Raw genomic sequence first — 22,085 nt, 5'->3', positions numbered from 1 at the left:
GAAACTGGGAATGGAGAAATTTACATGTAAATAAAGAAAATATCTAATAAAAAAAAAAAAAGAAGAATGTGATCATGACTCTGTTCTGCAAACAAAATAAAATGCCTTAACATAGACAGACATGAACTAGACAAGACAAAAAGGATTTCAAGCTCACTCACATGTAAGCATGAATGTAAGAGTGCAGCCCCCACACAACAACAAGCTGAGATAAACCAAATTCAAAAGTAACTGCATGGGGCTACCCAGATGGCTAGACAGTTAATAGCACTGCCTGCCCTTCCAGAGCTGGGGCCTAGGCCCCGCCATGGCAGTTCACAACTGCCTGTATACTACAGCTCTAGGAGACCCAACATCCTTTTCTGGCTTTTAAGGGCACCCACACACATGCAAATAAAGATATAAAGTAAATCTTAAAGAGAAATGAATTACCGATGTCCTGGTTAGTTTCTGGTCAGCCTGAGAAAAGCTGGAGTTATCTGGAAGAAAAGCTGGAGTTATCTGGAAGAGGAAACCTCAATTGAGAAAGTGCCCCCTCAGACTGGCCGCCAGGCATGCCTACTGGGTATTTTCCTGATTAATGATTGATGTAAGAGGGCCCAGTTCACTGTAGTCAGTGCCACCCCTGGGCTGGTGGTCCCAGGTATTGAAAGAAAGCAGGCTGAGGAAGCCATGGGAGCAAGACACTAAGTAGCACCCCTCGATGGCCTCTGCATCAGCTCCTGCCTCCAGGTTCCTGCCCTGCTTTACTTTGTGCCTTGGCATCCCTAGTGGATGTACTGACTGGTCAGGATGTGTGGGCTAAATTACCTCTTCCTTCCTCAAGTTGCATTTGGTTATGGTCTTCTACACATCAACAAAGATCTAACTGAGACAAATAAAAATGATCAAATTAAATAAAGAAACTGGCAAAACACACCAGAATAGAAAATATAGCCCAGCAGCTGCACCACCTCTACTGTTTTTGTTGTTGTTGTTGTTGTTGTTGTTGTTGTTCTGTTCTGGTTTTTTTCTTTCTGTTATAAAGTGCTGGAGAATGAACCAAGGGTCCAGTACAATTTTGAAAATTTACAAATAACCAAAGTGGTATTAAAACAGTGGGGAAAGGAGCAGAAAGGTGCTTTTATGGAAAACCATCAGTCTGACCAGGTTTACATGTTATCTTGCCCACATTCTAGAAGAGTGGAGACCAGCATGTGAGTTATACAGCATAAGATGTCAGAAGAGCAATCCGAGAAAGAATACAACTCTCAGGTGCATGGTAGGGAGCTAGGGAATTTAAGGAAGAAAAAACAGTGACCCTTACAGCCCTTTGAGGATACACGGCAAAACAATCACCATGGGCCAACTAGCACTTGACTGTGACCACTGAGGCCTGCCTAACCCCTGCCTAACCTGGTAGTCCTCTGCTTGGGGAACTCAAAGGTGCGCCAAAGGCTTCTAGGACAACTCAGGATGCCAAAGCCCAAGACCACACTCTTCTGTTGACACTGCAAAAGAGGGAAGAGCCAGAAGAGATTCAGAATTTCCCTGCTCAACAATCTTGCCTCTTTCAGCCCAGACACCAGGGCAGAAAGACATTAGTTTCAGTGTCCAACTTAAGAATTCACAATAATTCCGCCATGGCTCTGAGATTAAATAATTTTATTTTACCTACACACAACTGGCCAGGTATGATGGTGGATGTAATCTCAGCACCTGAAAGTGGAGGTAGGAAAATGAAGACTTCAAAGCTACCTTCAGCTACAAAACATGTTTGAAGTCAGCTTTGGCTACATGACACCCAGTCTCAATAAAAGAAAAGTAAAAAGCAAAACAAAGCTACATAACTGCCTTAGTATTCTTCAACAAGAAATGCTCAAATAAAGAGAGGATTTTGCTCTTACCCACCAATGTCTAGTACTTATTTTCATGTTTGTGTGTGGTATGCATGGATGTGGTCCCATGTGTGTAGGTACACATGTATGCATGTGTACAGATATGTGGAAATCAGAAGCTGCTCTTTTATTTACTGAAGCAATATAGTTTAGCTAGCCAGCTTGCTTTGGGTGCCTCTGAAATATAGGGACTACAGGTGGACTGCACTGCCCATCTGGCTTATATGCAGCTTCTGGGGGTCTCACTCTGGACCTCATGCTGTGCAGCGAGCCACCTCAGAGCCCAGTTCTAGTATCTTTATATCAGGGAGCTAAGCCTTCATCCTTTCTATGTTCCCTATGTGTCTAAGAGCACTGTAAGCTTTGAAAAAGCAGATGATGGGCTACTAAGTAGCTTCTGGCTGCTCACACTTCCTGCCACCTAAGCTCAGTCATCTTATCAATTAACTCATCCACTCAATAATACACATGAAGTACACAGAGCAATTAGGCCCAGTCCCCAAGAAGTCTGTCATTAGCCCTCCTTCTCCAATCCAGCACACAAGATGAAGTAGGAAGCCACAGCCTTCCCACTCACCTACAAAGGAGATGCCTGCCCTAGTCAAGGATAAACTGAATGATCTGTCCCCCTACATAAAACTGGGAAAGGGGAAGTTACTTTTAAAAGAACACAGTATGTTTTCTTCTACAGAAGAACTGCATGCTCTCAACGCCTACTGCTCTTAATATAATCCTGGAGGTACAGATTCTGATGTCCTATGCTGCTGTCAGCTTACAAACATTAATCAATAAGAGTTCCTTTTACGAAACTGCACTGAACTTTCATGGTCTTTGTATTTATGAAGATGATTTCTCTTCAGAATGTCATTTTAGAAGTACATGCTGTTCATGTAGTTGTAGTTAACAAGTTCACATCTTTATTTTAAAAAGATTAAACTAGTTTGCTGACCAGGTATGTGGCCACTCTCAGATGACTTCAGGACAGTGCTCTCAACCTATGGGTTGTGACCCCTTTGGGGGTGAACAACTCTGTCACCTAAGACCATCTGGAAACACAGATGCTTACATAATAATTCATAACAGTAGCAAAATTAAAGTTACAAAGTAGCAATGAAAATAAGCTTATGTTTGGGGGTCACCACAACATGAGGAACTGTATTAAAGGGTCTCACCACTAGGAAGGTTCAGAACCATTGCTCTAGGACAAGAGGGTAACTACTGTCTGTGTCCTCCTTCCTCTTGTGTATAAGCTATAGTTCTCTGCCAAGGCACTGCTTCTGAAGCCCAAAGCTCCCATAACTCTGCTTCCACAGTTAAGCTCCAGCCCAAACCTGGGCTCTGACACCAGTGCCCCTTCCAGGAGCTGCAAGGTTCCTTAGGCTCTGCCTCTCAAGTAAAGGGGTTCTTGCTGCAATCTCAAGCTTTCTCTACAACAATCCCAGAGGGTCAGGGTTCTTGTAACCAGAACTGACTATGACTGAGGGGGATTCAGGAGAATGCGGCATCAGCAAGTGGACCTGACTTCCTTTCTTGGCACTGCTGCAGAACAGCTTTCTAACTGAGTTCCCTAGAACAGAGCCCTTGTCCTAAGAATGCTTGTGAATGGCCCACTTGAAGTTTTAAAACAGATACATTAAGTGTATCTATTTAATGTATCTATGTTTTCTGAACTGTAAACATCTTTTAATATTTACAGTTAGCAAATCATACTTTGCTTATTAAGATTTTTACTTTGTAGGTATGATTTTTGGAAGCCTACTAACTAATAATAATATTTCTTATGAAAATAAATGGTAATGAGCATGAGACTTCATTAACATCTATGTTTTGGTATTTTTGAAATAAAATGAGGTTGTACATCCCATTGAACCTTACAGTAGCCTTGCTTGATCTTCATCCCATAGCTGACAAAGTGAGGGATCAGTTAAGCACCTGCCCAGTTACTAAACTAGTTACTTAACCACTCTAGAAACAGAAGCTAAACTGGAATTTTAACACAGAACATTCTATTTCTAAATCACAGACTTTGTATTTTTCCACTCAGTTCTATGGAACAAATTGTACAGGACAGAAACATCAAGGTAAAGAAACCACATTAATACTATTACCTATGAATGTATGTATGTGTGCATGCATGTGTATGTGTGTGAATGTGTGTATACATACACATGCACATGCATGTACATAGGAAACAAATAGTATCTAAATAAGGGTAAAGAGAAAACTGAAAAAAAGGACATAAGCCCACTGCCCAAAGCAGCGGGCCATTACCAGCATCCACGGCAGTTCCAGCTCCCTTAAGTTAATTACCGTGAATTTGCTGTCTTTTTTTTTTTTTAACTTTGGACACATCTGTTTCTAAATAATCTACAGTATTTACATGCTTTTAACTTTTATATAGAAACTCTGCAAACTGCATGTTTTCAATTCATTTGCAAGACTTTCCAAAATTGATAATATAATATCATTCATTGTTACTCATGTACAACATTCCATTCCATAACAATATAATTTGCATTAATGAGAATTTAATTTGCTTTTCTCTCATGAACACGAACACTATTAACATTTTGTGTGCGTTCCTTGTTTAAGAGTCTACTAACCCCTCTCTTGAGTTAAAATCGCAGTATGTGGGTATCATGCATCCTTTAGAGCACACCCACAGTTCCACAAACACAATACAAGGTGTTACCAGATTGCAATATTTTTGCCCTGCTAATGACTATAAAGGAGCACTCAATTATGATTTTAAAACGCATTTGAGTTGCTACATATCTACTTGTTTGCCATATATATTCACATTTTAGATCATAATTGAATCATGCTTCTTCATCTAACATTGAGTTCCTCTAAGCCACACACTGTCATTTCTGAAAGATTAAGCTATGTAAAGTTTTCATAAAAAACTGTCACCATTCAAAACTCATCCTTCCTATGATTACTCAAAAATCTCCGTTCTACAAGCTAGCCTCAGGGTCTTAAAGAAATACCTCTACCTCAGAAAACATTAAAAACAAACAAACAAACAGGAAAGCAAACAAAACTTTAACACCTTCCTGTAAAACTTATCTTTAAAATCCTTAAGATAATGTCAAACTGAATTCAAATGAATGCATCAATTTGTGCATTTGGAATTGCTGAAAGAAAGATCTGTTTTTATCTAAAGATTATATGGTATGAACTATCAATGGTATCTCATCAATATTTACGCCACTTACAAATATCAAATTATTTCCCCATTTTGAAGTGAGCTATAAATATTAAGAACCAAGCCCGAGCCTCAGCAGCTGTCTCCTGCACTGGGTTTGCTTGGTCCGTTTCTATCCCCTCCTGCCTCGTCACTGCTGACACTGACTTGTTGGCATCTTGTTAATTTAGCTAAGTTCCAGGCTCTGGACTCCATAGGCTGGTCACTGTTGTCTCAGCAATTATGTCCTTGGAATGAAATTGACTTGAAGTCTATCGTTGTGTTCACGTTCTGAGTACAAAGACCCACTCTTTAACTACCTCATCCAACACACATGGGCCAAAATTATAGCTAGCTGCAGCTCAAGAAACTGCAAGAAGCCTGCAGGCTGAGTTTGCAGGAGGCTGTTCAGTGGCATGGGAGACTGCCTCCATCCTTGAAGGTGTCAGGAGCATTTCCTCCAAGTTTACTCCTAGGAAAGCTTCCAGTTGTCTAGTAACAGCTCCAGTCCACCCCTGACTTCCTCTATGCTCAGGCCAACCTTCTATTTCCATGTCTGTGTGATGCTTGCTAGGTTTCACATCTCTCTTTCTCCTGGGAGCCTAGTGTTGATCCAGCTTAGTCTAAGTATAGTGTAATGATGTGCTGGCAAGGGCTCGCTGTTACTTCTCCTTCCACTTACTATGATTCAAAATGTCACTCCCTTCCCCATTCTTCTCTCACAAGATGCTCCTGTCTTCTGCACGGTTGAATGAGATCAACACACTTCCCACCACTGGTCACTTGCATTTTCACCGACTCTTGCATCTCTCCCTCCATGATCCCTCCCATTGACTCAACCATTTTTGACACATTAATCTGCTTTGCTCCTTTAACCAATAACTTTAAACACTATCCCTTCACCTTCCCTCAGGATCTGCCCTCTGCCCTTGAAATTTCATTAAAGAAAGAGTTAAAGAGGAAGCTGGTTGTGGTAGGGTACACCTGCAATCCCAGCAATGAGAGGCTAATGCAGGAGGATTCGTAAGTTTCAGGCCAGACTGCTACACATAGTGATACTCTCAAAAAACAAAAAGAACGAGAAAGAAATGTATACACTCTTTGGACATGGAGTGTGTTTCTGCTCTCATATAATGTCTCGAGGGGCAACTTTTAGATTAGGAAGCAGTGTCAACCTAACTTTTCAAAAGACCCATGTTCACAGCCAAGTACTTCAGTTAATGACTATGAGAACCAAGAGGCACAACTTAGTCTACATGGTAAGAACTACAACAATCAAAGCTGAGGTGACAGAGAAGGAGATGTTCCCTTCCTAGAACCTGCTCAGTGGTTTCCAGAGCTGAACATGTCCCAGTGCCACCTGCAACTGCAGTCCAATGTCTGCAAACTGCTGAATTAGGGCACACATAACAACTAATGAGAAGATTAGGTGTGCAGGCTACTGCTTTAGTCTCAGCCCTGGAGAAGCAGAGGCAGGCACATCTCTGTGAGTTAAAGGCCAGCCTGGTCTACACAGCTACAGAGTGAAACCCGGAAATGAAAATGAAAAACAAACTACATATAAAATTACAGGCATTTAGTCAAAGTCATACTAAGATTCAGGCCATATATGTTTTAGTTTTAAATATACTAAATGAAACAACTCCTACAAATAATAGAAAGGAAGGAAGGAAGGAAGGAAAGAAGGAAGGACAGATGGACAGACAGACAATATGAAGACATTCTTTAAAGGCAGATGGTAAAATGCAATGTCAAAAATGATTACTCAGTAAGACTGATTAGAAGCAAAGGAGGAAAACATAAATAATACAGAAACAAAAAGGATAAACATCCACAGATGAAAGCAGCAGCTAAACACACCAGCTTTCACAATGTGCCACTGTATTGAAGATGGAGAGTTAGTTACTCAGTGTTTCTGAGCTTCAATTCCCTGTCTGTGAAATAGTCCTCTCTCACCAGCAAGTAGTAAATAAGACAGGCACCAACAAGTACTTAGTAGTTTCTAGTACACAGTAAGTCCTGGCAGACATTAGTCATTAATGTCACTCTCACGGCCAACATCACCTATCTCTACGACCTAGCCAATGTCTTATCATCTGTGATGGCAGGAGCACTGATAGACAGACCAGGAAGAACAACCTAGGGGGATCACATTACTTCATCACAAACCTGATACCAGCCAGGGACAAGTGGTTTCATGGAAGTCAGCATCACAAATGTTAAGAATCAGGAAAGCCTCATGGCACATGAACTGTTTCCCAGAACATGAAGGGAAGCTCTGTAATGTATGTTTGTCTCATCTGTTCCAATGCCGGTATCTGCTCCACATACAGCAAGAGGTGACTTCTGCTTAGCTTACCTGAGTTTTCAAATTTACATGTGGAACTTGTGTCATATTATTATTTTTAATGTATTATGGCATTGGGCTTTCTTTAGCCCAGGGGTTTATATATAAGTAAGCATGTCTATGTCTCTAGTTAGGAAAGTTTTTTTTTAAATATTAAATATTTTAAAATATTATATATGGTTAATTATTAAATATTAACCATATATAACATTAAAAATTTAAAGGCAGCTTTGTAATCAAGCACTCAGGTAAGAAGACATGTGGAATCGGAATGGAGGAATACACAGCATCCCAGACCCCCACAGGCATACACGATGGGCAGAGCAGCCCTTCCAAAAAGAGAGCTTGCGAGAGCTCGCAGTACACATATGCCCAGCTTCACTTCTGCAACATGGCTACAGAGTACTGGGAATACAGCTAGTACAACTGATGAAGTCAGTCTTACTGTCATTTGGGTTCAAACCATGTGAACGTACATGCCTGGCTGTATTTAGTGGCCACCAACCAGACAGGGAGGCTCTCAACAGGAGGAAGACAGAGGTTTCCTGTTTGGTATTTTCATGTGACCTAGAGAACACTGGTCTGTTGTCCTCATTATATGATGAAAGTCTGGACAAAGCACTAATTTTAAATCTAACATTCTAGTAAAGGAATGTGCAGTGATCAATGGCTGGGACTTTTCTCTAAGATTACAAAGGCAACTCAATACAATTAAGAAAATTAAATATAATTCATGACATTAGTTACAACAGGAAAGCCTCTAATACTCTCTCTTCAGAGTCTGACTATTCATCAGTACAACTCAGTATTATTCTTAGCCTGATAAATAAGAGTCACTGAATCAAAGGTGAAGCTGAAACACTAGGCACATCATTCTTAAAGTAAGGAATAGCAGCTCTACCCAGTGTTACCTGTTAGTCTTTATCAGCAGAAGAAAACATAAAGAAATAAGATATAACCAGCATAAAAAAGGGAAATTTGTAAATCACTATCATCTGTAAATGGGAATTATGAAAGTCAGGTTACACTACTCCATGTAAGAGACTAGCAAAGCTATTAAGTTTTTTTTGATCACAATAAACTTTCTCCAATCAGAAATGCTGATAATAATATACATTGTAAAAATTCTCCAGAAATAAATTTAAAGTATTATATCAGTATCACCAAGACCTAAGGACTACAACCACAAACTGCTGAGATTTGACTTGACAAATCAAGTCAAACTTGCTGGTAAAATCCCTCCTATGATTCGTCTTTCTAGGTTATTTTACATAAACAGAATGCCCACTCCTCCAACACACACACACACACACACACACACACACACACACACACACACACACACACACGCATACATGCACATGCGCACACACACACACATACACACACACACGCATATATGCACATGCGCACACACACACACACACACTACACATACCCTCCACCCTTATTCAATTCATACTGATCACTGCCACTGACTTCCTATTGGCCCAGCAACCAACCATGGCAGAACTAAATCTGTTCAGAAAAAGGCTAATTAGTATTTATTATTTTCCTTAGGTTGTGAAGAGACGAATATCATGTTTCCTTTCAGAATGTGTCCCTGAACTTTTAAAGGCTCAACCATATGGAAGAGATCTATAAGAGTATATGAAAAGGCCAAGAATTTGGAATTCTAATTCAATTTCCCCTCATATTTTAGTGCAAGCCTGCAGCAAACATTTATTTTTAGAGGTATTTTCAGTGGGGAATTGAACAAAAGACTATTGTGTGCTCCACACAGTTCTCTTTGGTCCCATCTATACCAACTATACAAACATCAGGTTGGAATTAAATGACTTTAAACCTGAAATCAACTATTTCCAGACTACAAAAATCTTTTCCATATTTATCAGCACATACAAGTTTTGAAGTGAGTTACAGCTCAGTTCAAATGTGAAATCTGCATTTTCAAGTGTTCCAATAAAAGAACTTTGCTATAGAGTCTGACTACCTAATACTGATTGTTCAAGAATGCTATATAATGTTTTCATTTCCTCTTCCAACAAAACGATTTTGGTGTGCACTGAATGAACTTACTGCTACACGGCTTCTGATGGAAAGCAGAGGGCCATCAGCCACATCGCTGGCCACCATTTTCTTATTAAAAAGGTATGCCTTTTTCTCTAACTGAAGAAAGTCAAAAGGAACTCAGAGGCATTCCCTGATCACTATGAATATCTCTATCTTAATCTGTGATGTGTATAAAATACAAAAGGAAACAAGAAGTTATCTGTGAACAAGAGTGTGGTAGTTTTAAAGCACTGTCCACAAATCCTAGATAGGCTCCTCACTAAAAGTGAGTTTTGTTTTTGTTTTTAAAAAAGCAACTAAGACCAAGTAGATAATAGTTCTCCTTCTTAGAATATGGGCTGCGATTCACTTCTAACAAATAGGAGGTGGTGGCATGAAGCTCAAGGTTACGGAAGGCATGTCCTATGGAAGGCATGCTGGGACATACTCATGGAGAGAACTTAAGGAGAGGAATGATATATTTAAGCATAGTGCTAGAGATCGCATTCTGCATGTGATGGTGGCCTTGATTTTAGGCCCACGGTGAAGCAGAACAGGACAGTGGAGGCAGAGACGGGGTTGTTCATCTCATGGTATAGAGGAAGAGATAAAGGTGACAGAGCAATATAGAGCCTTTAAAGACACATCCTGGTGACCCACAGTCTCTCTTCAAGTGTCTACTAATTTCTCAAATAGCACTACCAACAGGAGAAAACACCTAAAAAGTGAGCCCATTGAGATGATTTATATTCAAAGTGTAACAAGCCACTTACCTATAAAGCCTGTTTGCCCACCAAGGCCAAGGGGGGGCATTAGCCTCCAGCACATGGGCTGAAAGGCTCTTCCTACAACTCTACCTTCAGGCTTTGACCTCCCTCAGCAGACACCTGTGGAACACATACATCATCCACACCAAGCAAATGCACAAACTGTAAATGCATTTAAAAAAAAAAAAAAGCCACCTTTGTTTTAAGCCATTAGGCTTCATGGTTTGTAATGCAGCAAAGGTAATTGGAACATGCAGATTATTCTACCCAATTCAGCTAGCCTAATTTTTCATTTCAAACTATAAACAATGAAAAACTGTGTGGATACACCTGGTTTCAGTCAATGTACCCTAGCAACCCTTCATTGTCCTTGGCTACCAGCTAGCTGTCTGTGCTGCCTGCCTTTTCAGATCAAAGCTCTCAGTTTCCTCCTCTGCTCCTCCACCCATGTTAGCTTTGAACAGCTGCTTTTATTAAGCACTCTGGCTTAGGAACTTGGGACTGCTAACATATGCTATATGGTTTTAAGTTAATGAGCCAGAGGAGTTTGTCTAAAGAGGTTGTTCTGGGTTGTGAGGCAGCAAATCAGCTCATGGTGTTCTGATGGACTCATTCAAATGGGTCATCAGGCCCAGGAGACCAAAGTGAAACATTTACTGCTTCTTGTAATGAATACTGGGAGAGAAAATGTCCTAATTACTGAAATAAAGTTTATCTTTAAGAACCATAAACCTGAGAAATTAGAGGCTTTGAAGGAACCTGGATATAGTATTGTTATTTTCCAACCATGGAGATACCAACAATCTAGGTAAAAAGGGCAGAAGCAGGCAGATCTCTGGGAGTGCAAGACTAACCTGGACTACAGAGTAAATTCCAGGATAGCCAGAGATACACAGTGAAACCTTATCTTTAAAAAAGCTAAAGAAAAAAACAAACAAAACAAAACAAAACCTTGCATGATATAAGTATGAAGAATTTTAAACTGCATTTTGACTTAGAATATCAGCCTGCTGTAATGCAATAGGAACGTCAAGTTCAACTTTGTAGGTATTTTATAGTTTTGTTAGTATTTTATAGTTAGTACAACAAAATGTACTTTGTATATCACTAGTTAATGTTCTGTCCTTTAAGTTTTGGCTAAATGATAAATATAACGAACAAATCATAGATAATAATCTTGGAAAACAAGTATAGCTGTTCTGTTTCTACTACAAGAAACAGAATTGTCAGTAATGTTAGTAACTGTGGCAGTTAGTTCAAGTCATCTGAAAAACTTTAGGCCCAGCAAGGTTACATGCCTGGCCAGAAGCCGATCTAACTAGTTGGTGGGAAGCTGTGGGCAGAATCGTGGTGCCTTTGTTCTTGCTGGTTACGCAGGGAGTGAAGTTTGGTTTGGAAACAATTATTGTCTGTCTCAATTTAAGAGGGCAAATCAAAGAACCTAGCCTGGCTCTAACTTCTGTGGTGTTACACTCAGAATCCTTTTGGGGGATGATCTTGTTTGTTAATGTGAAGAAAAATAACTTTAGCAAAGGGGACTTGGGAATTGCTAGGCAACAAGTGATGAGGTGTGGGGATGGCTTGGCTGGCCCTATAAGTCCAACCTCTGAAAACTATTCCTAGCCCAAATATCCCTACACTCAAATCCTGGCCTCCCTTGCAGTTACCAGGGCACACGACAGATTAAAGAAACAAAACTACATACAGAAGTCACCAGCAAGGCCCTTTTATACACAAATAAAAAATAAATCTTGCTAGCAGGCTGGGATGGTTCATCTGCTTAACTGGCTCTCGAAGTGTCTTAGAGGTTTAATAAAGCATAACCTGGGCTGAATTTCCAGAGACACTCAGATCATGAGGGTTCTGCCCCAGTGAACAGTTTCACTATTGGGAAGTAGAATTCTGGAAGGCGGGGCCTGGTTGGAGATGGGCCCCTATGGCAGTGACCATGGAGCTTTATACCTTATACTCCCTGTCGTGACTTTACGCTTCGTCCCATCCTCAAGGTCTAAGGCACTCTGCTCTACTTTCAGGCTGCCATAACTTCACACCACATGCTCCTGCCACCATGATGTTCTGTCTTTCCACAGAGCTAGAGCCAAATAGCCAAGGACTATGGACCGAGACCTAAGCAGCTAAGTACAGGAAATACACCTGGCATGTCCCACTCCATCTACTTTGCCTTAAAGTAATACGTCCCTTTGGAATATTCGTAAATAGGTAAATGACTAACAATGTTCAGTCACTTTTACCCGCTTTCCACCTCCACTCCACAAGTTTTAGAAGAGGGAGGTACATGTCTATTTTCCTCAAGAAGAAATGAAGCGTTCTACCTCATTAGTGGCTCTTCCTACAGCAGCGGGTAGAACCATGGCTCCCTTGAGAGATGGATGAAAAAGAGATGGTTTCAGCTCTTCTATAAACTCTTACCCACAGACTTGGACAGTATCTAGAAACCCAGAAGAAAACCACAAACCACTGCCTGCCACGTTCGTACCAGTTGCACTGGAAAGCAACACATGGAGCCTTAGGCAAGGCAGCCTCAAAAAGGTCACCCATGCTGTCCACACCACAGAGTGGCTTCCATTCCCTGAACATATGCTGAGCTCCTCTAGGTTACAGGGCCATTTAAGACACAAAGGGGGTCCAAGTCATAGTAACCGCAAGGAGGGCTTAGGAGCAGAGGCAGGGTGTTCCCACACTCCTGAAGTTCTGATGAAGTTGGCTATGGCCACTCACAAAGCTAGATCAATCGTCAGCTAAAACAAAAGTTCAGTGGCATTTCCCGAAGAAACAGAAATGAAGTAGGGAATACGGAGAAGGTTGAAATTCTACTAATTCCATGTCAAAAAAAATTAAGAACTTAAAAAAAAATACATCTCAGCAGGAGCATAACAAAATGTTTTGCCATGTTTTTTGAATTAGGACCCACGAAATTCAGGTAAACCAGTAGCTATTCTAGACTATTATTCTTCATTTAATGAGACTTTCTCATCTATGCAGGTATTGAATAAACAGATCAACAGCTGACAAGGACCCTATGGTTCAGATTCAAGCACACAATGGGACACTGCGTTCCATGTCCCAGTTCTGATGAAGAGCTTGCCTCAAGAGCAGCACTGAGCACTTCAATGGATGCTGCACAGGGGCAGGAATCAAGCAAGGGGAAAGGGACAACATTTACAGGAAAATTAATATCTATCAATTCTATTAGAGAAGCAATTCTCAATAGTAAGAAGCACTTGGGGTGGGGTGAGGGGAAAAGAAACAAGTTTAAACAGACCTTCATGTCAAAACAGTTTCCAAAAATCAGAATCAAACCTGTAGACCAAGAAGCATTTGATCATCTACACTGACTTTATATGAGTAAAGTATATATTCTGTTTTTAGCTTCTAAGCAAATGGAACCCCACTTAAGATAGGGTATCACAGTTTACTTAGCATCTGCAGGTTTGAACTAGATCTCCAAGTTACTGACTCACAGGCTGGTGACTCAATTATACTAAGTTAAAGACTCCAGAAAAAAATTATATTTATGAAAAAAGACAGGTTATTCTCTTTAAAAATGTCACTAAATATCCATGCCATGTTGGATAGCAGTCAAGGCTGGAGTGACCAGAGTCCCCAGCATCACCCTTACCCAGCACGTTTCCTGGGGGTACTTCCTCCAGATCTTCCAGCTCCCTTCCCATCAGAAGGTACAGGTTCTCCAGAGTACAGCATGCCATGTGGGGCACAGGAGGGAGGTCCTCTAGGGGAGCTGAGAAGCCTAGTGGAACCTGCCAGAGAAAAATGGTGGAAACCGTGAGGAAGTAGGTAAGGCTCTATAGCGCCCATAAGTGAGGAAGCAGGCGAGGCACTACAGCGCCCTTAAGTGTTTACTGAGCAGCAAAACACTGTGCAGTGACCTCTGCCTCTTCCCCAAATGTTCAAAGCTGAAATGTTAGTTTCAAAGGATTATAAGAAACGAGTCGTATGTGATGAGCAAATTCTGAAATACTAAAATCTCTCAAATATTTAAAATGTGTCTGAATCCCCACCAATAAGCTTTGAGGCTAACAAATTCTCCTGTGTTCTGGTAGTTCCCATTTTGCTGGTCTAGAGTCCACTGCTATTATGTCTGAGCATTAAGCCATATACCAGTTCTCATGCTGATACCATGTTTCTATTTCAACATTCATTATTACCATTATAATTTAAAATTATTGAGATCATCTGATAAAGTTCTGAAAGCATTCAATAAGAACCGTGCTACTGCCTTAAAACCCATGGAAAAAAAACATTAAAAATGCCATGACAAAGCCGAGCATCTGCTAAGTAGCTATGCCACATTGTTAACCTGAAAGGGAACATATGCTAAAATACTAGGAACACTGATGAGGAGAGAGAGCATACATGCAGAAAAATATATATAAGAATGGTAGATTTATGAGCCCCCTATTTGATTTACTCATTCTTAAGAAAACACTGGCACGAATGACCATACAGGACCTAAAGACTGGAAGAAAACTAACACATGACCATCTCAACAGATGATGAAAAAGTCTTTGACAAAAATCCAACATCACTTCATGATAAAGGTCTTGAAGAAACAAGGGAGACAAGGCACATACCTAAAAAGCAAACTACAGCAAGCTGATAGCCAATACTAAATGAAGAGAACCTTAAAGCAATTTCACTAAAACCAAGGACAAGACAAGGCTGTCCACTCTCTCCATATGTATTTAATGTAGTACTTGAAGTTCTAGCCAGAATAATAAGTAAAGGAGATCAAGGGGATACAAATTGGACAGGAAGAAGTCAAAGTATTACTATTCGCAGATGATAGTGTACATTAGCAACTTCAAAAATTCTACCAGAGAACTCCTATAGCTGATAAACACTTTTAGCAGAGTGGCTAGATACAAGATTAATTAAAAAAAATCAATAGCCCTCTTATATACAAATGATAAATGGGCAGAGAAAGAAATTAGGAAAACAATGCCTTTCACAATAGTCACAAATAATATGAAATACCTTGGTGTAACTCTAGCTAAACAAGTGAGAGATCTGTATGACAAGAATGTTATGAACCTGGAGAAAGAATAAAAGATATGAGAAGTTGGAAAGATCTCCCATGCTCATGGATCTGTAGGATTAATATAGTGAAAATGGCCATCTTATCAAAAGCAATCCAGAGATTCAATGCAATTCTCATCAAAATTCCAATACAATTCTTTGCAGACCTTGAAAGAACAATTCTCAACTTCATATGGAAAAATAAAACCCAGGATAGCTAAAACAAACCTGTCCATTTAAAGAACCTCTGGAGCTATCACCATCCTGATGTCAAGCTGCACTACAGAGCAATGTGATAAAAACTGCATGTAAAAATAGACAGGCTGATCAATGGAACAGAATCAAAAACCCAGATGTAAATCCCACACACCTATGAACACCTGATTTTTGACAGGGAAGCCAAAATTATACAATGGAGAAAAGAAAGCATCTTCAACAAATGTTAATCTAACTGGATGTAGAAGAATGTGAATAGATTTTTTGTTTTTGTTTTTGTTTTTTCAAGACAGGGTTTCTCTGTGTAGCCCTGGCTGTCCTGGAACTCACTCTGGGACTAGATTCTCATCTATCACCCTTCACAACACTCAAGTTCAAGTGGATCAAAGACCTCAACATAAAATCATATACCCTGAGCCTGATAGAAGAGAAAGTGGGGAAGAGCCTTGAATACACTGGCACAGGAGACAACAGAACATCAATAGCATAGGCACTAAGATAGACAATAAACAGGATCTCATGAAACTGAAGTTTCTGTAAGACAAAGAACACTGGGAGTCAAAGATGGAAACCAGGTGGGCCAGGGCTTCCCGGCGGCATTATGGACCTGGTTAAGTGTCTGGAGCATGGGGCCAGGGCCACCTGCTTCTTAAAGACCAGCATCCATGATGGCCCGAATAAGGGAAAGAGCTTCTATGTGTGCTGGATGAACATGTGTGGCTTTGTGCAGGCCACCTATATTCCTGTTTCTCACTGTTTATTGCATGAGGAATTTGTGGTTGAGCTTCAGGGTTTGTTTTTACCACGGGGCAAGATAGAATGGAGGTTGTTCTTCTGATGTGCTAGAACTTAGGCAGAGGGGAAGCACTGGTGTAGAAACATCCCATGGCAGGATCCTAGCCCCAAGGAACTCTCTGTGACCAGTAAGCCTCAGCAGGCATCTGAGTTATAGCATCACTCTACCAGCCAGCCAAGAACCCACTTAGGATGCTTAACAACCATCAAAAAACAGTTGAATGCAAACAGTTTGTCGAAGGAGAAAGTAAGAGAAAGACAGCTTGTAAGAAGCTGAGAGAAAACAGAGAGCAGCTCTTGGATCAAAGGAAAGAACAGAAGCCCAAAACTAACTGCAGGATGGGGAAGGACCCCTCTATCTGACCTGGTGACAACTAGACAGTCTGGAGGTGACAGGGAAGAACAAGAGGAAAAAATGAAGTTCTGGCCCAAAACTAAGAAAACTGAAGGAATGGCTTCCAAACAAGGCCATGTAGGGGTGCCTCAAGGAACACCCGAGTCCTCAGGTATCAGAGAGTGAGAGGCGAGAGGTCCTGAACAAGTCAGAACCTCTGAGAGAAAAGGAAACCCAGTGTTTAATGCCGAGTATTCCTGGTCAGAACCCAGAGAGCAAGGTCCAGATAGAGGGACACCTCAGCAGGGAGCAGGTCTGGAATGGGAAGGCCCGAGGCCAAACAGGAACAGATGCCCCCATTCTGACCAGAGTGTGCAGAGACAGAAACCTGCTGCTTCAGGTGTTTCCAAGAAGGGAGAACCATCTGACCCAGCAGCCCGGCGTGCAAACCTTACAGCACAGCTGAAACAAAAGACGGGCACCCATCCAGGCTCTCCCTGACAAGGGTGAGAAGTTGCTTAAGCAAATCCAGGCTTTGGAGGACACAATCCATGCTCTGGTTCACTCCCCAAAACAAGGAACTAGGGAGAACTGTCCCTCTCAGGAATCAGAGCAGAGTAACATCACCAAAACTGCTGCTGCCCCTCCACACTTGGTATCTCCCCAGCCCCTTCCCAGGCCCCTCATCCAGCCTGCAACCTCCCTAGGACTAAAAGCAGGCCACCAGGAAACTTCTGAAGGAGCCAGTCAGGGCTCAGGAGGCAATATGAACCAACATCGTCTTTATAATGTGTGGAAAATCACAAGTGAAGCCATTGATGAGCTGCATCAGTCACTGGAGTCTTGTCCCAGGGAAACAGCAGTGGCAGAAGACCCAGTTAAGCATTTTAACCAAGAGCCTTTTGCTGAGAACAAAAGACCAACTGGATTCCACTGGTACCACTGCCTGCATGTAGCTGCCAGTGGGTCGTTTATGACATCTTTCTTGCAAGGTCAAGGTCAGCTCTCCAGTCCTTTCTAAAGAGACAAGAAGGTAGAGGCAGCCACCCTAGAAGAAGCCCTGATACTCAGTAGAGTGGCTCAGGAGTTTGGGTCCAGTGTACCTCAGCACTGCATTGCGGCAGACTCCCAGAGACCCAGCACCATCCATTTCCTATCCCAGGTTCTCCAGCTTTGCCAGGGCTGCTGCCATTTTTCTCTGCTGAAGTCGGCTCTGGACCCCACAGAACTGGAGAGCACAGGCCTTGTCCTATCCCTGGAAGAACAGCTCAGTGCTCTGACCTTGTCCAAAGTCCATGTCTCAGAGCCGTCACCCACTGTTAGCCTTAATGGCACATGCTTCATGGTGGAGATTTTTGATGACACATGAAGGAGCACCAAGGTGTCTTCTCTGCTGGCAGAACTGGAGGCAATCAAAAAAGGTCCAGGGTCCCAAAAGAGTGTCATTGTCTCTCAGTGGACCAGCATGCTGCAGGTAATAGCACTGCACCTCAAGAACAACCAACTGACTTACGCCACCATCGATGGCTCTGTCAACCCCAAACAGAGAATGAACTTGATGGAGGCATTTAATCACTCCCAGGGACCTCAGGTCATGCTGATCTCCCTCTTGGTTGGCAGTGTTGGGACTCAATCTGACTGGAGGAAACCACCTTTTCCTTCTCGACATGTACTGGCATCCCTCACTTGAAGAACAAGCTTGTGACCAGATTTCCTGAGTAGTACAGGAGAAGGATGTTGTTATACACAGGTTTGTCTGTGAGGGGACAGTGGAAGAGAAGATCTTATAGCTCCAAGAAAAAAAGAAAGATTTGGCAAAACAGGTCCTTTCAGGATCCAGAGGACCTGTCACCAAGCTCACACTGGCTGACCTCAAGATCCTCTTTGGCATCTAGCTTCCTCTGCTGCTGCCAGTGTGTACCAGGGTCTGGAGTGATGCTCTTTCATGATCCTGGAGTCTTAGATTTCATCTTATTCAAAGTGAGGCTTGTTCCTATGCCAGGGTCAATCATGTTTATTACTCAGCTTGTGTAATGTGTGCCATAGAAACCAATTGGTTATTTCAGAATTAAGCCTGGCATGTTGGTGCATGCTTATAATCCAGCAAGAAGATGGAGAATTCCACTTTAGCCTGTTATAGACTCTTTCTCAAAACAAACCACAAAAGTGCTTTGGAAGCCAGCCATGTAGTCCATAACTCCCAGCACCTGAGAGGCTGAGTGAGGATTGTGAGTTAGAGGCCAGTTTATGCTACAGAGTAAATTTCAGGCCAGCCTGGGCTACAGAATGAGACCATGTCTTTCATAGAAAAACAAAGTAAAACCAATGAAAGCTTTGGCGTTAGATGGTCTGGGAAGATAAGTTTGGAAGAACTGTATGAGTGCTTCGGTGTAAAGCTCAGCAAGTCATTAGAAGCATAAGGACACATGCTTATAATGCTAGACTTTGAGGCAAAGGCAAGAGGATCTTGAGTCTAAGGTTAGCCTGGCTAACAGGAGCCCTTTGGCAGCCATAATTACATGGTAAATAAGACCCTATCTGTGAAACAGCCACAAAGCCCTGTGTTGCCATGTTTGGGGCTGATGGCAGACCTGGTCTTATTACCTTGTCTATGTAGGCTCTGTCCTGTTTCCCTGCTGGCAGGCTGCTCCTTGTAAGCCTCTGTGAGCTGAGAAGAGGGTAGATCCTATAACCAACCATCCCTACGTGGCTGGCTGAATCCAGGCAGGTTTAGGGTCAAGGTAATTCACATTAAACTGATGTTGAGTATTAATCATGGTATCACCTAGCATCTGTCATTTAGCCTGTGTATCATGGTTTCATTTAGGAGTGTATCAACATCAGTGTGGCTGTGTCACTCAGTTTCATCACTGTGTCATTTAATATCACAGTATTTCTATCATATAGTATTTGCATTATTTAATGTTTATGTTCATTTTACTTCCATTGGCATTTAATGCTGTTGTGTCATTTAGTTTCTGCCATTGTATACATTGTGTTATCATTGCTATAGTCTTAATAAATGCCTTCAGAAGTGCAAAAAAAAAAAAAAAAGACAAAGGACACTGTCAATAGAACAAAACAGCAGCCTACAGATTGGGAAGAGAGCTTCACCATCTACATCTGACAGAGGGCTGACATCCAAAACACATAAAGAACTCAAGAAGTCAGACATCAAAACCTCCAAGTAATCCAGTTAAAAAACGGGGTACAGATCTAGACACAGAACTCTCAACAAAAGAATCTTAAATGGATGAGATACACTTAAAGAAATGTTCAATTTCTTAGCCATCAGAGAAATAAGATTAAAAAAAAAAAATACAAGTTATAGCTCATGCTGGAAAGAATGTGAAGCAAGGGAAATACTCCTCCATTGATGGTGGGCATACAAACTTATACAGCCATTTTGGAAATCAATATGGTTGTTTCCCAGAAAATTCGGAATCAATTTATCTTAAGATCCATATGTATCATTTCTGGGTATATACCCAAAGAACACTCTCTTCTACCATAAGGATGCTTGCTCAGAGAGGGTCAGAACAGTTTTATTAGTAATAGCCAGAAACTAGAAACCTAGATGTCCTTCAACCAAAGAGTGGATTAAAAAAAAAGTAGTACATTTACACAATGTACTGTTAAAAAATCAGCTGTTAAAAAAATAACAACATGAAGTTTGCAGAGAAATGGATGGAACTAGATAAAAAAAAAAAATCGTCCTGAGTGAGGTAACCCAGACCCAGAAAGACAAGCATTGTACGTACTCATAAGTGGATATTTGCTGTAAAGGGTACAATGCCTGTACAGACCCAGCCAGGCTAAGAACCAAGGAGGGCTCAAAAGGGACACATGAATTTCCTGGGAAGGGAATTAGAACAGATTTTCTGGGTGGACTTGGAGCAGGTGGAGGCAGGAACAGGAGGGATGAGGTAGGAGAGGATAAAGAGAGAGAGTACTGGGAGACAACTGGAATTTGGGGGCATCTTGGGGAGGAGCTAGAAACCAAGTGCAATGGAAACTCCCTGGAATCTACGAGGGTGACACTAGCTATGACTCCCGATAAGGAGGATATAGAGCCTGAACTGCCGTCTCCTGTATGCAGGCAAGACTTCCAGTGGAGGAACTGGTACATCCAACCCAGCCACGAAGCTCTGACCTACAATTTGTCCTGCCTATAAGATGTGCTGGGGTAAAGGTGATCCAGAAATTGTGTGAGTGGTCAACCAATGATTGATCCTGAGGCTGGATATCCCAGAGACCTAGACAGAACTGAACATGACTAGCAAAAAAAAAGTCAATGAAATAATTCCTAATGATATACTGCTATACTCATAGACTAGTACCTAGCCTAACTGTCATCAGCGAGCTTCATCCAGCAATGAATGGTAACAGATGCAGAGACCCACAGCTAAACATTAGGTGGAGCTCAGGGAATCCTGCTGAAGAGAGGGATAAAGACTGTAGGAGCCAGAGGGGTCAAGGACATCACAAGAAAACCCATAGAATCACCTAATCTGGGCTCACAGGAGCCCAAAGAGACAATCAACAACCAGGGAACCTGTATGGGACTGACCTAGGCCTTCTGCATGTATGTTACAGTTGTGTAGCTTAAGAGTTCTTGTGGGACTCTTCTAACAGTGCACTGAGCAGGGGCTTTCTGTCTCTTTTGCGTGCTTGTGGGAACTTTTCCCTTCTACAGTACTGCCTCATCCAGCCTTGATAGGAGGGAGGTGTCTAGTCTTACTGCAACTTGATATGCTATGTTTGGTTGATATCCCTGGGAAGATGGCCATTTTTTTTTTAAAGGGAAATGAGAAGGAGTGGACATTGGGGGGTGGGGGTGAGGGCTAGGAAGACAGGGGATACTTGGGAGGCTGAGGCGAAAGGATCACATGCTCAAGACTTGTCTAGGCTACAGAATGAGCTCAAGGCTATCCCAGGTAACTTAGTAAGACCCTGTCTCAAAATAAGTTAAAAACAAAAATCAATGCAGGCTGCACCTATCACCTGCTTGCTTCCTATAGCTTTTGCGTGCACACATACATACACACTCTTGGAAGAACACTCTTCCATAGCTGATCCTTCAGAGAACAGCTCATCAACACCCTGATTTCAGCAGTGTAAAATCCCACAGACACCCAGCTAAGTCAGCCCCAGCCCCAAAGTCTTAGGAAGTATGGGCTGACAACCAGTGGCTGGTTATGATATAATCTGTAACATCAGCAACAGAAAACAACACAAAGGATATAGGAAGGATCTGAGTAGGCTAACTTCCACAGTGAGCCTAAACTATTTCACATATCCTTTTTTTTTTTTTTTTAAAGATTTAGTTATTTTATGTATATGAATGAGTACACTGTTGTTCTCTTCAGACACACCAGAAGAGGGCATGAGATCCGATTACAGATGGTTGTGGGCCACCATGTGGTTGCTGGGAATTGAACTCAGGACCTCT

At 41.7% G+C, this 22,085-nt stretch overlaps 1 protein-coding gene across 3 annotated transcripts in view; it reads right to left on the bottom strand.

The window, feature by feature from the left end:
- Efl1 (elongation factor like GTPase 1) overlaps positions 1–22,085 on the bottom strand; it is a 128,610-nt gene that overhangs the window by 64,265 nt on the left and 42,260 nt on the right. For all 3 annotated transcript variants that reach the window (XM_031387206.1, XM_031387207.1, XM_031387208.1), the window contains exon 15: positions 13,871–14,009. In XM_031387206.1, coding sequence (XP_031243066.1) covers positions 13,871–14,009 — 139 coding nt within the window. The remainder of the gene's footprint in view (positions 1–13,870; positions 14,010–22,085) is intronic.

Source organism: Mastomys coucha, unplaced genomic scaffold (genome assembly GCF_008632895.1).
Source record: "Mastomys coucha isolate ucsf_1 unplaced genomic scaffold, UCSF_Mcou_1 pScaffold21, whole genome shotgun sequence".
Lineage (NCBI taxonomy): Eukaryota > Metazoa > Chordata > Mammalia > Rodentia > Muridae > Mastomys > Mastomys coucha.
This window is presented reverse-complemented; position numbering and strand designations above follow the sequence as displayed.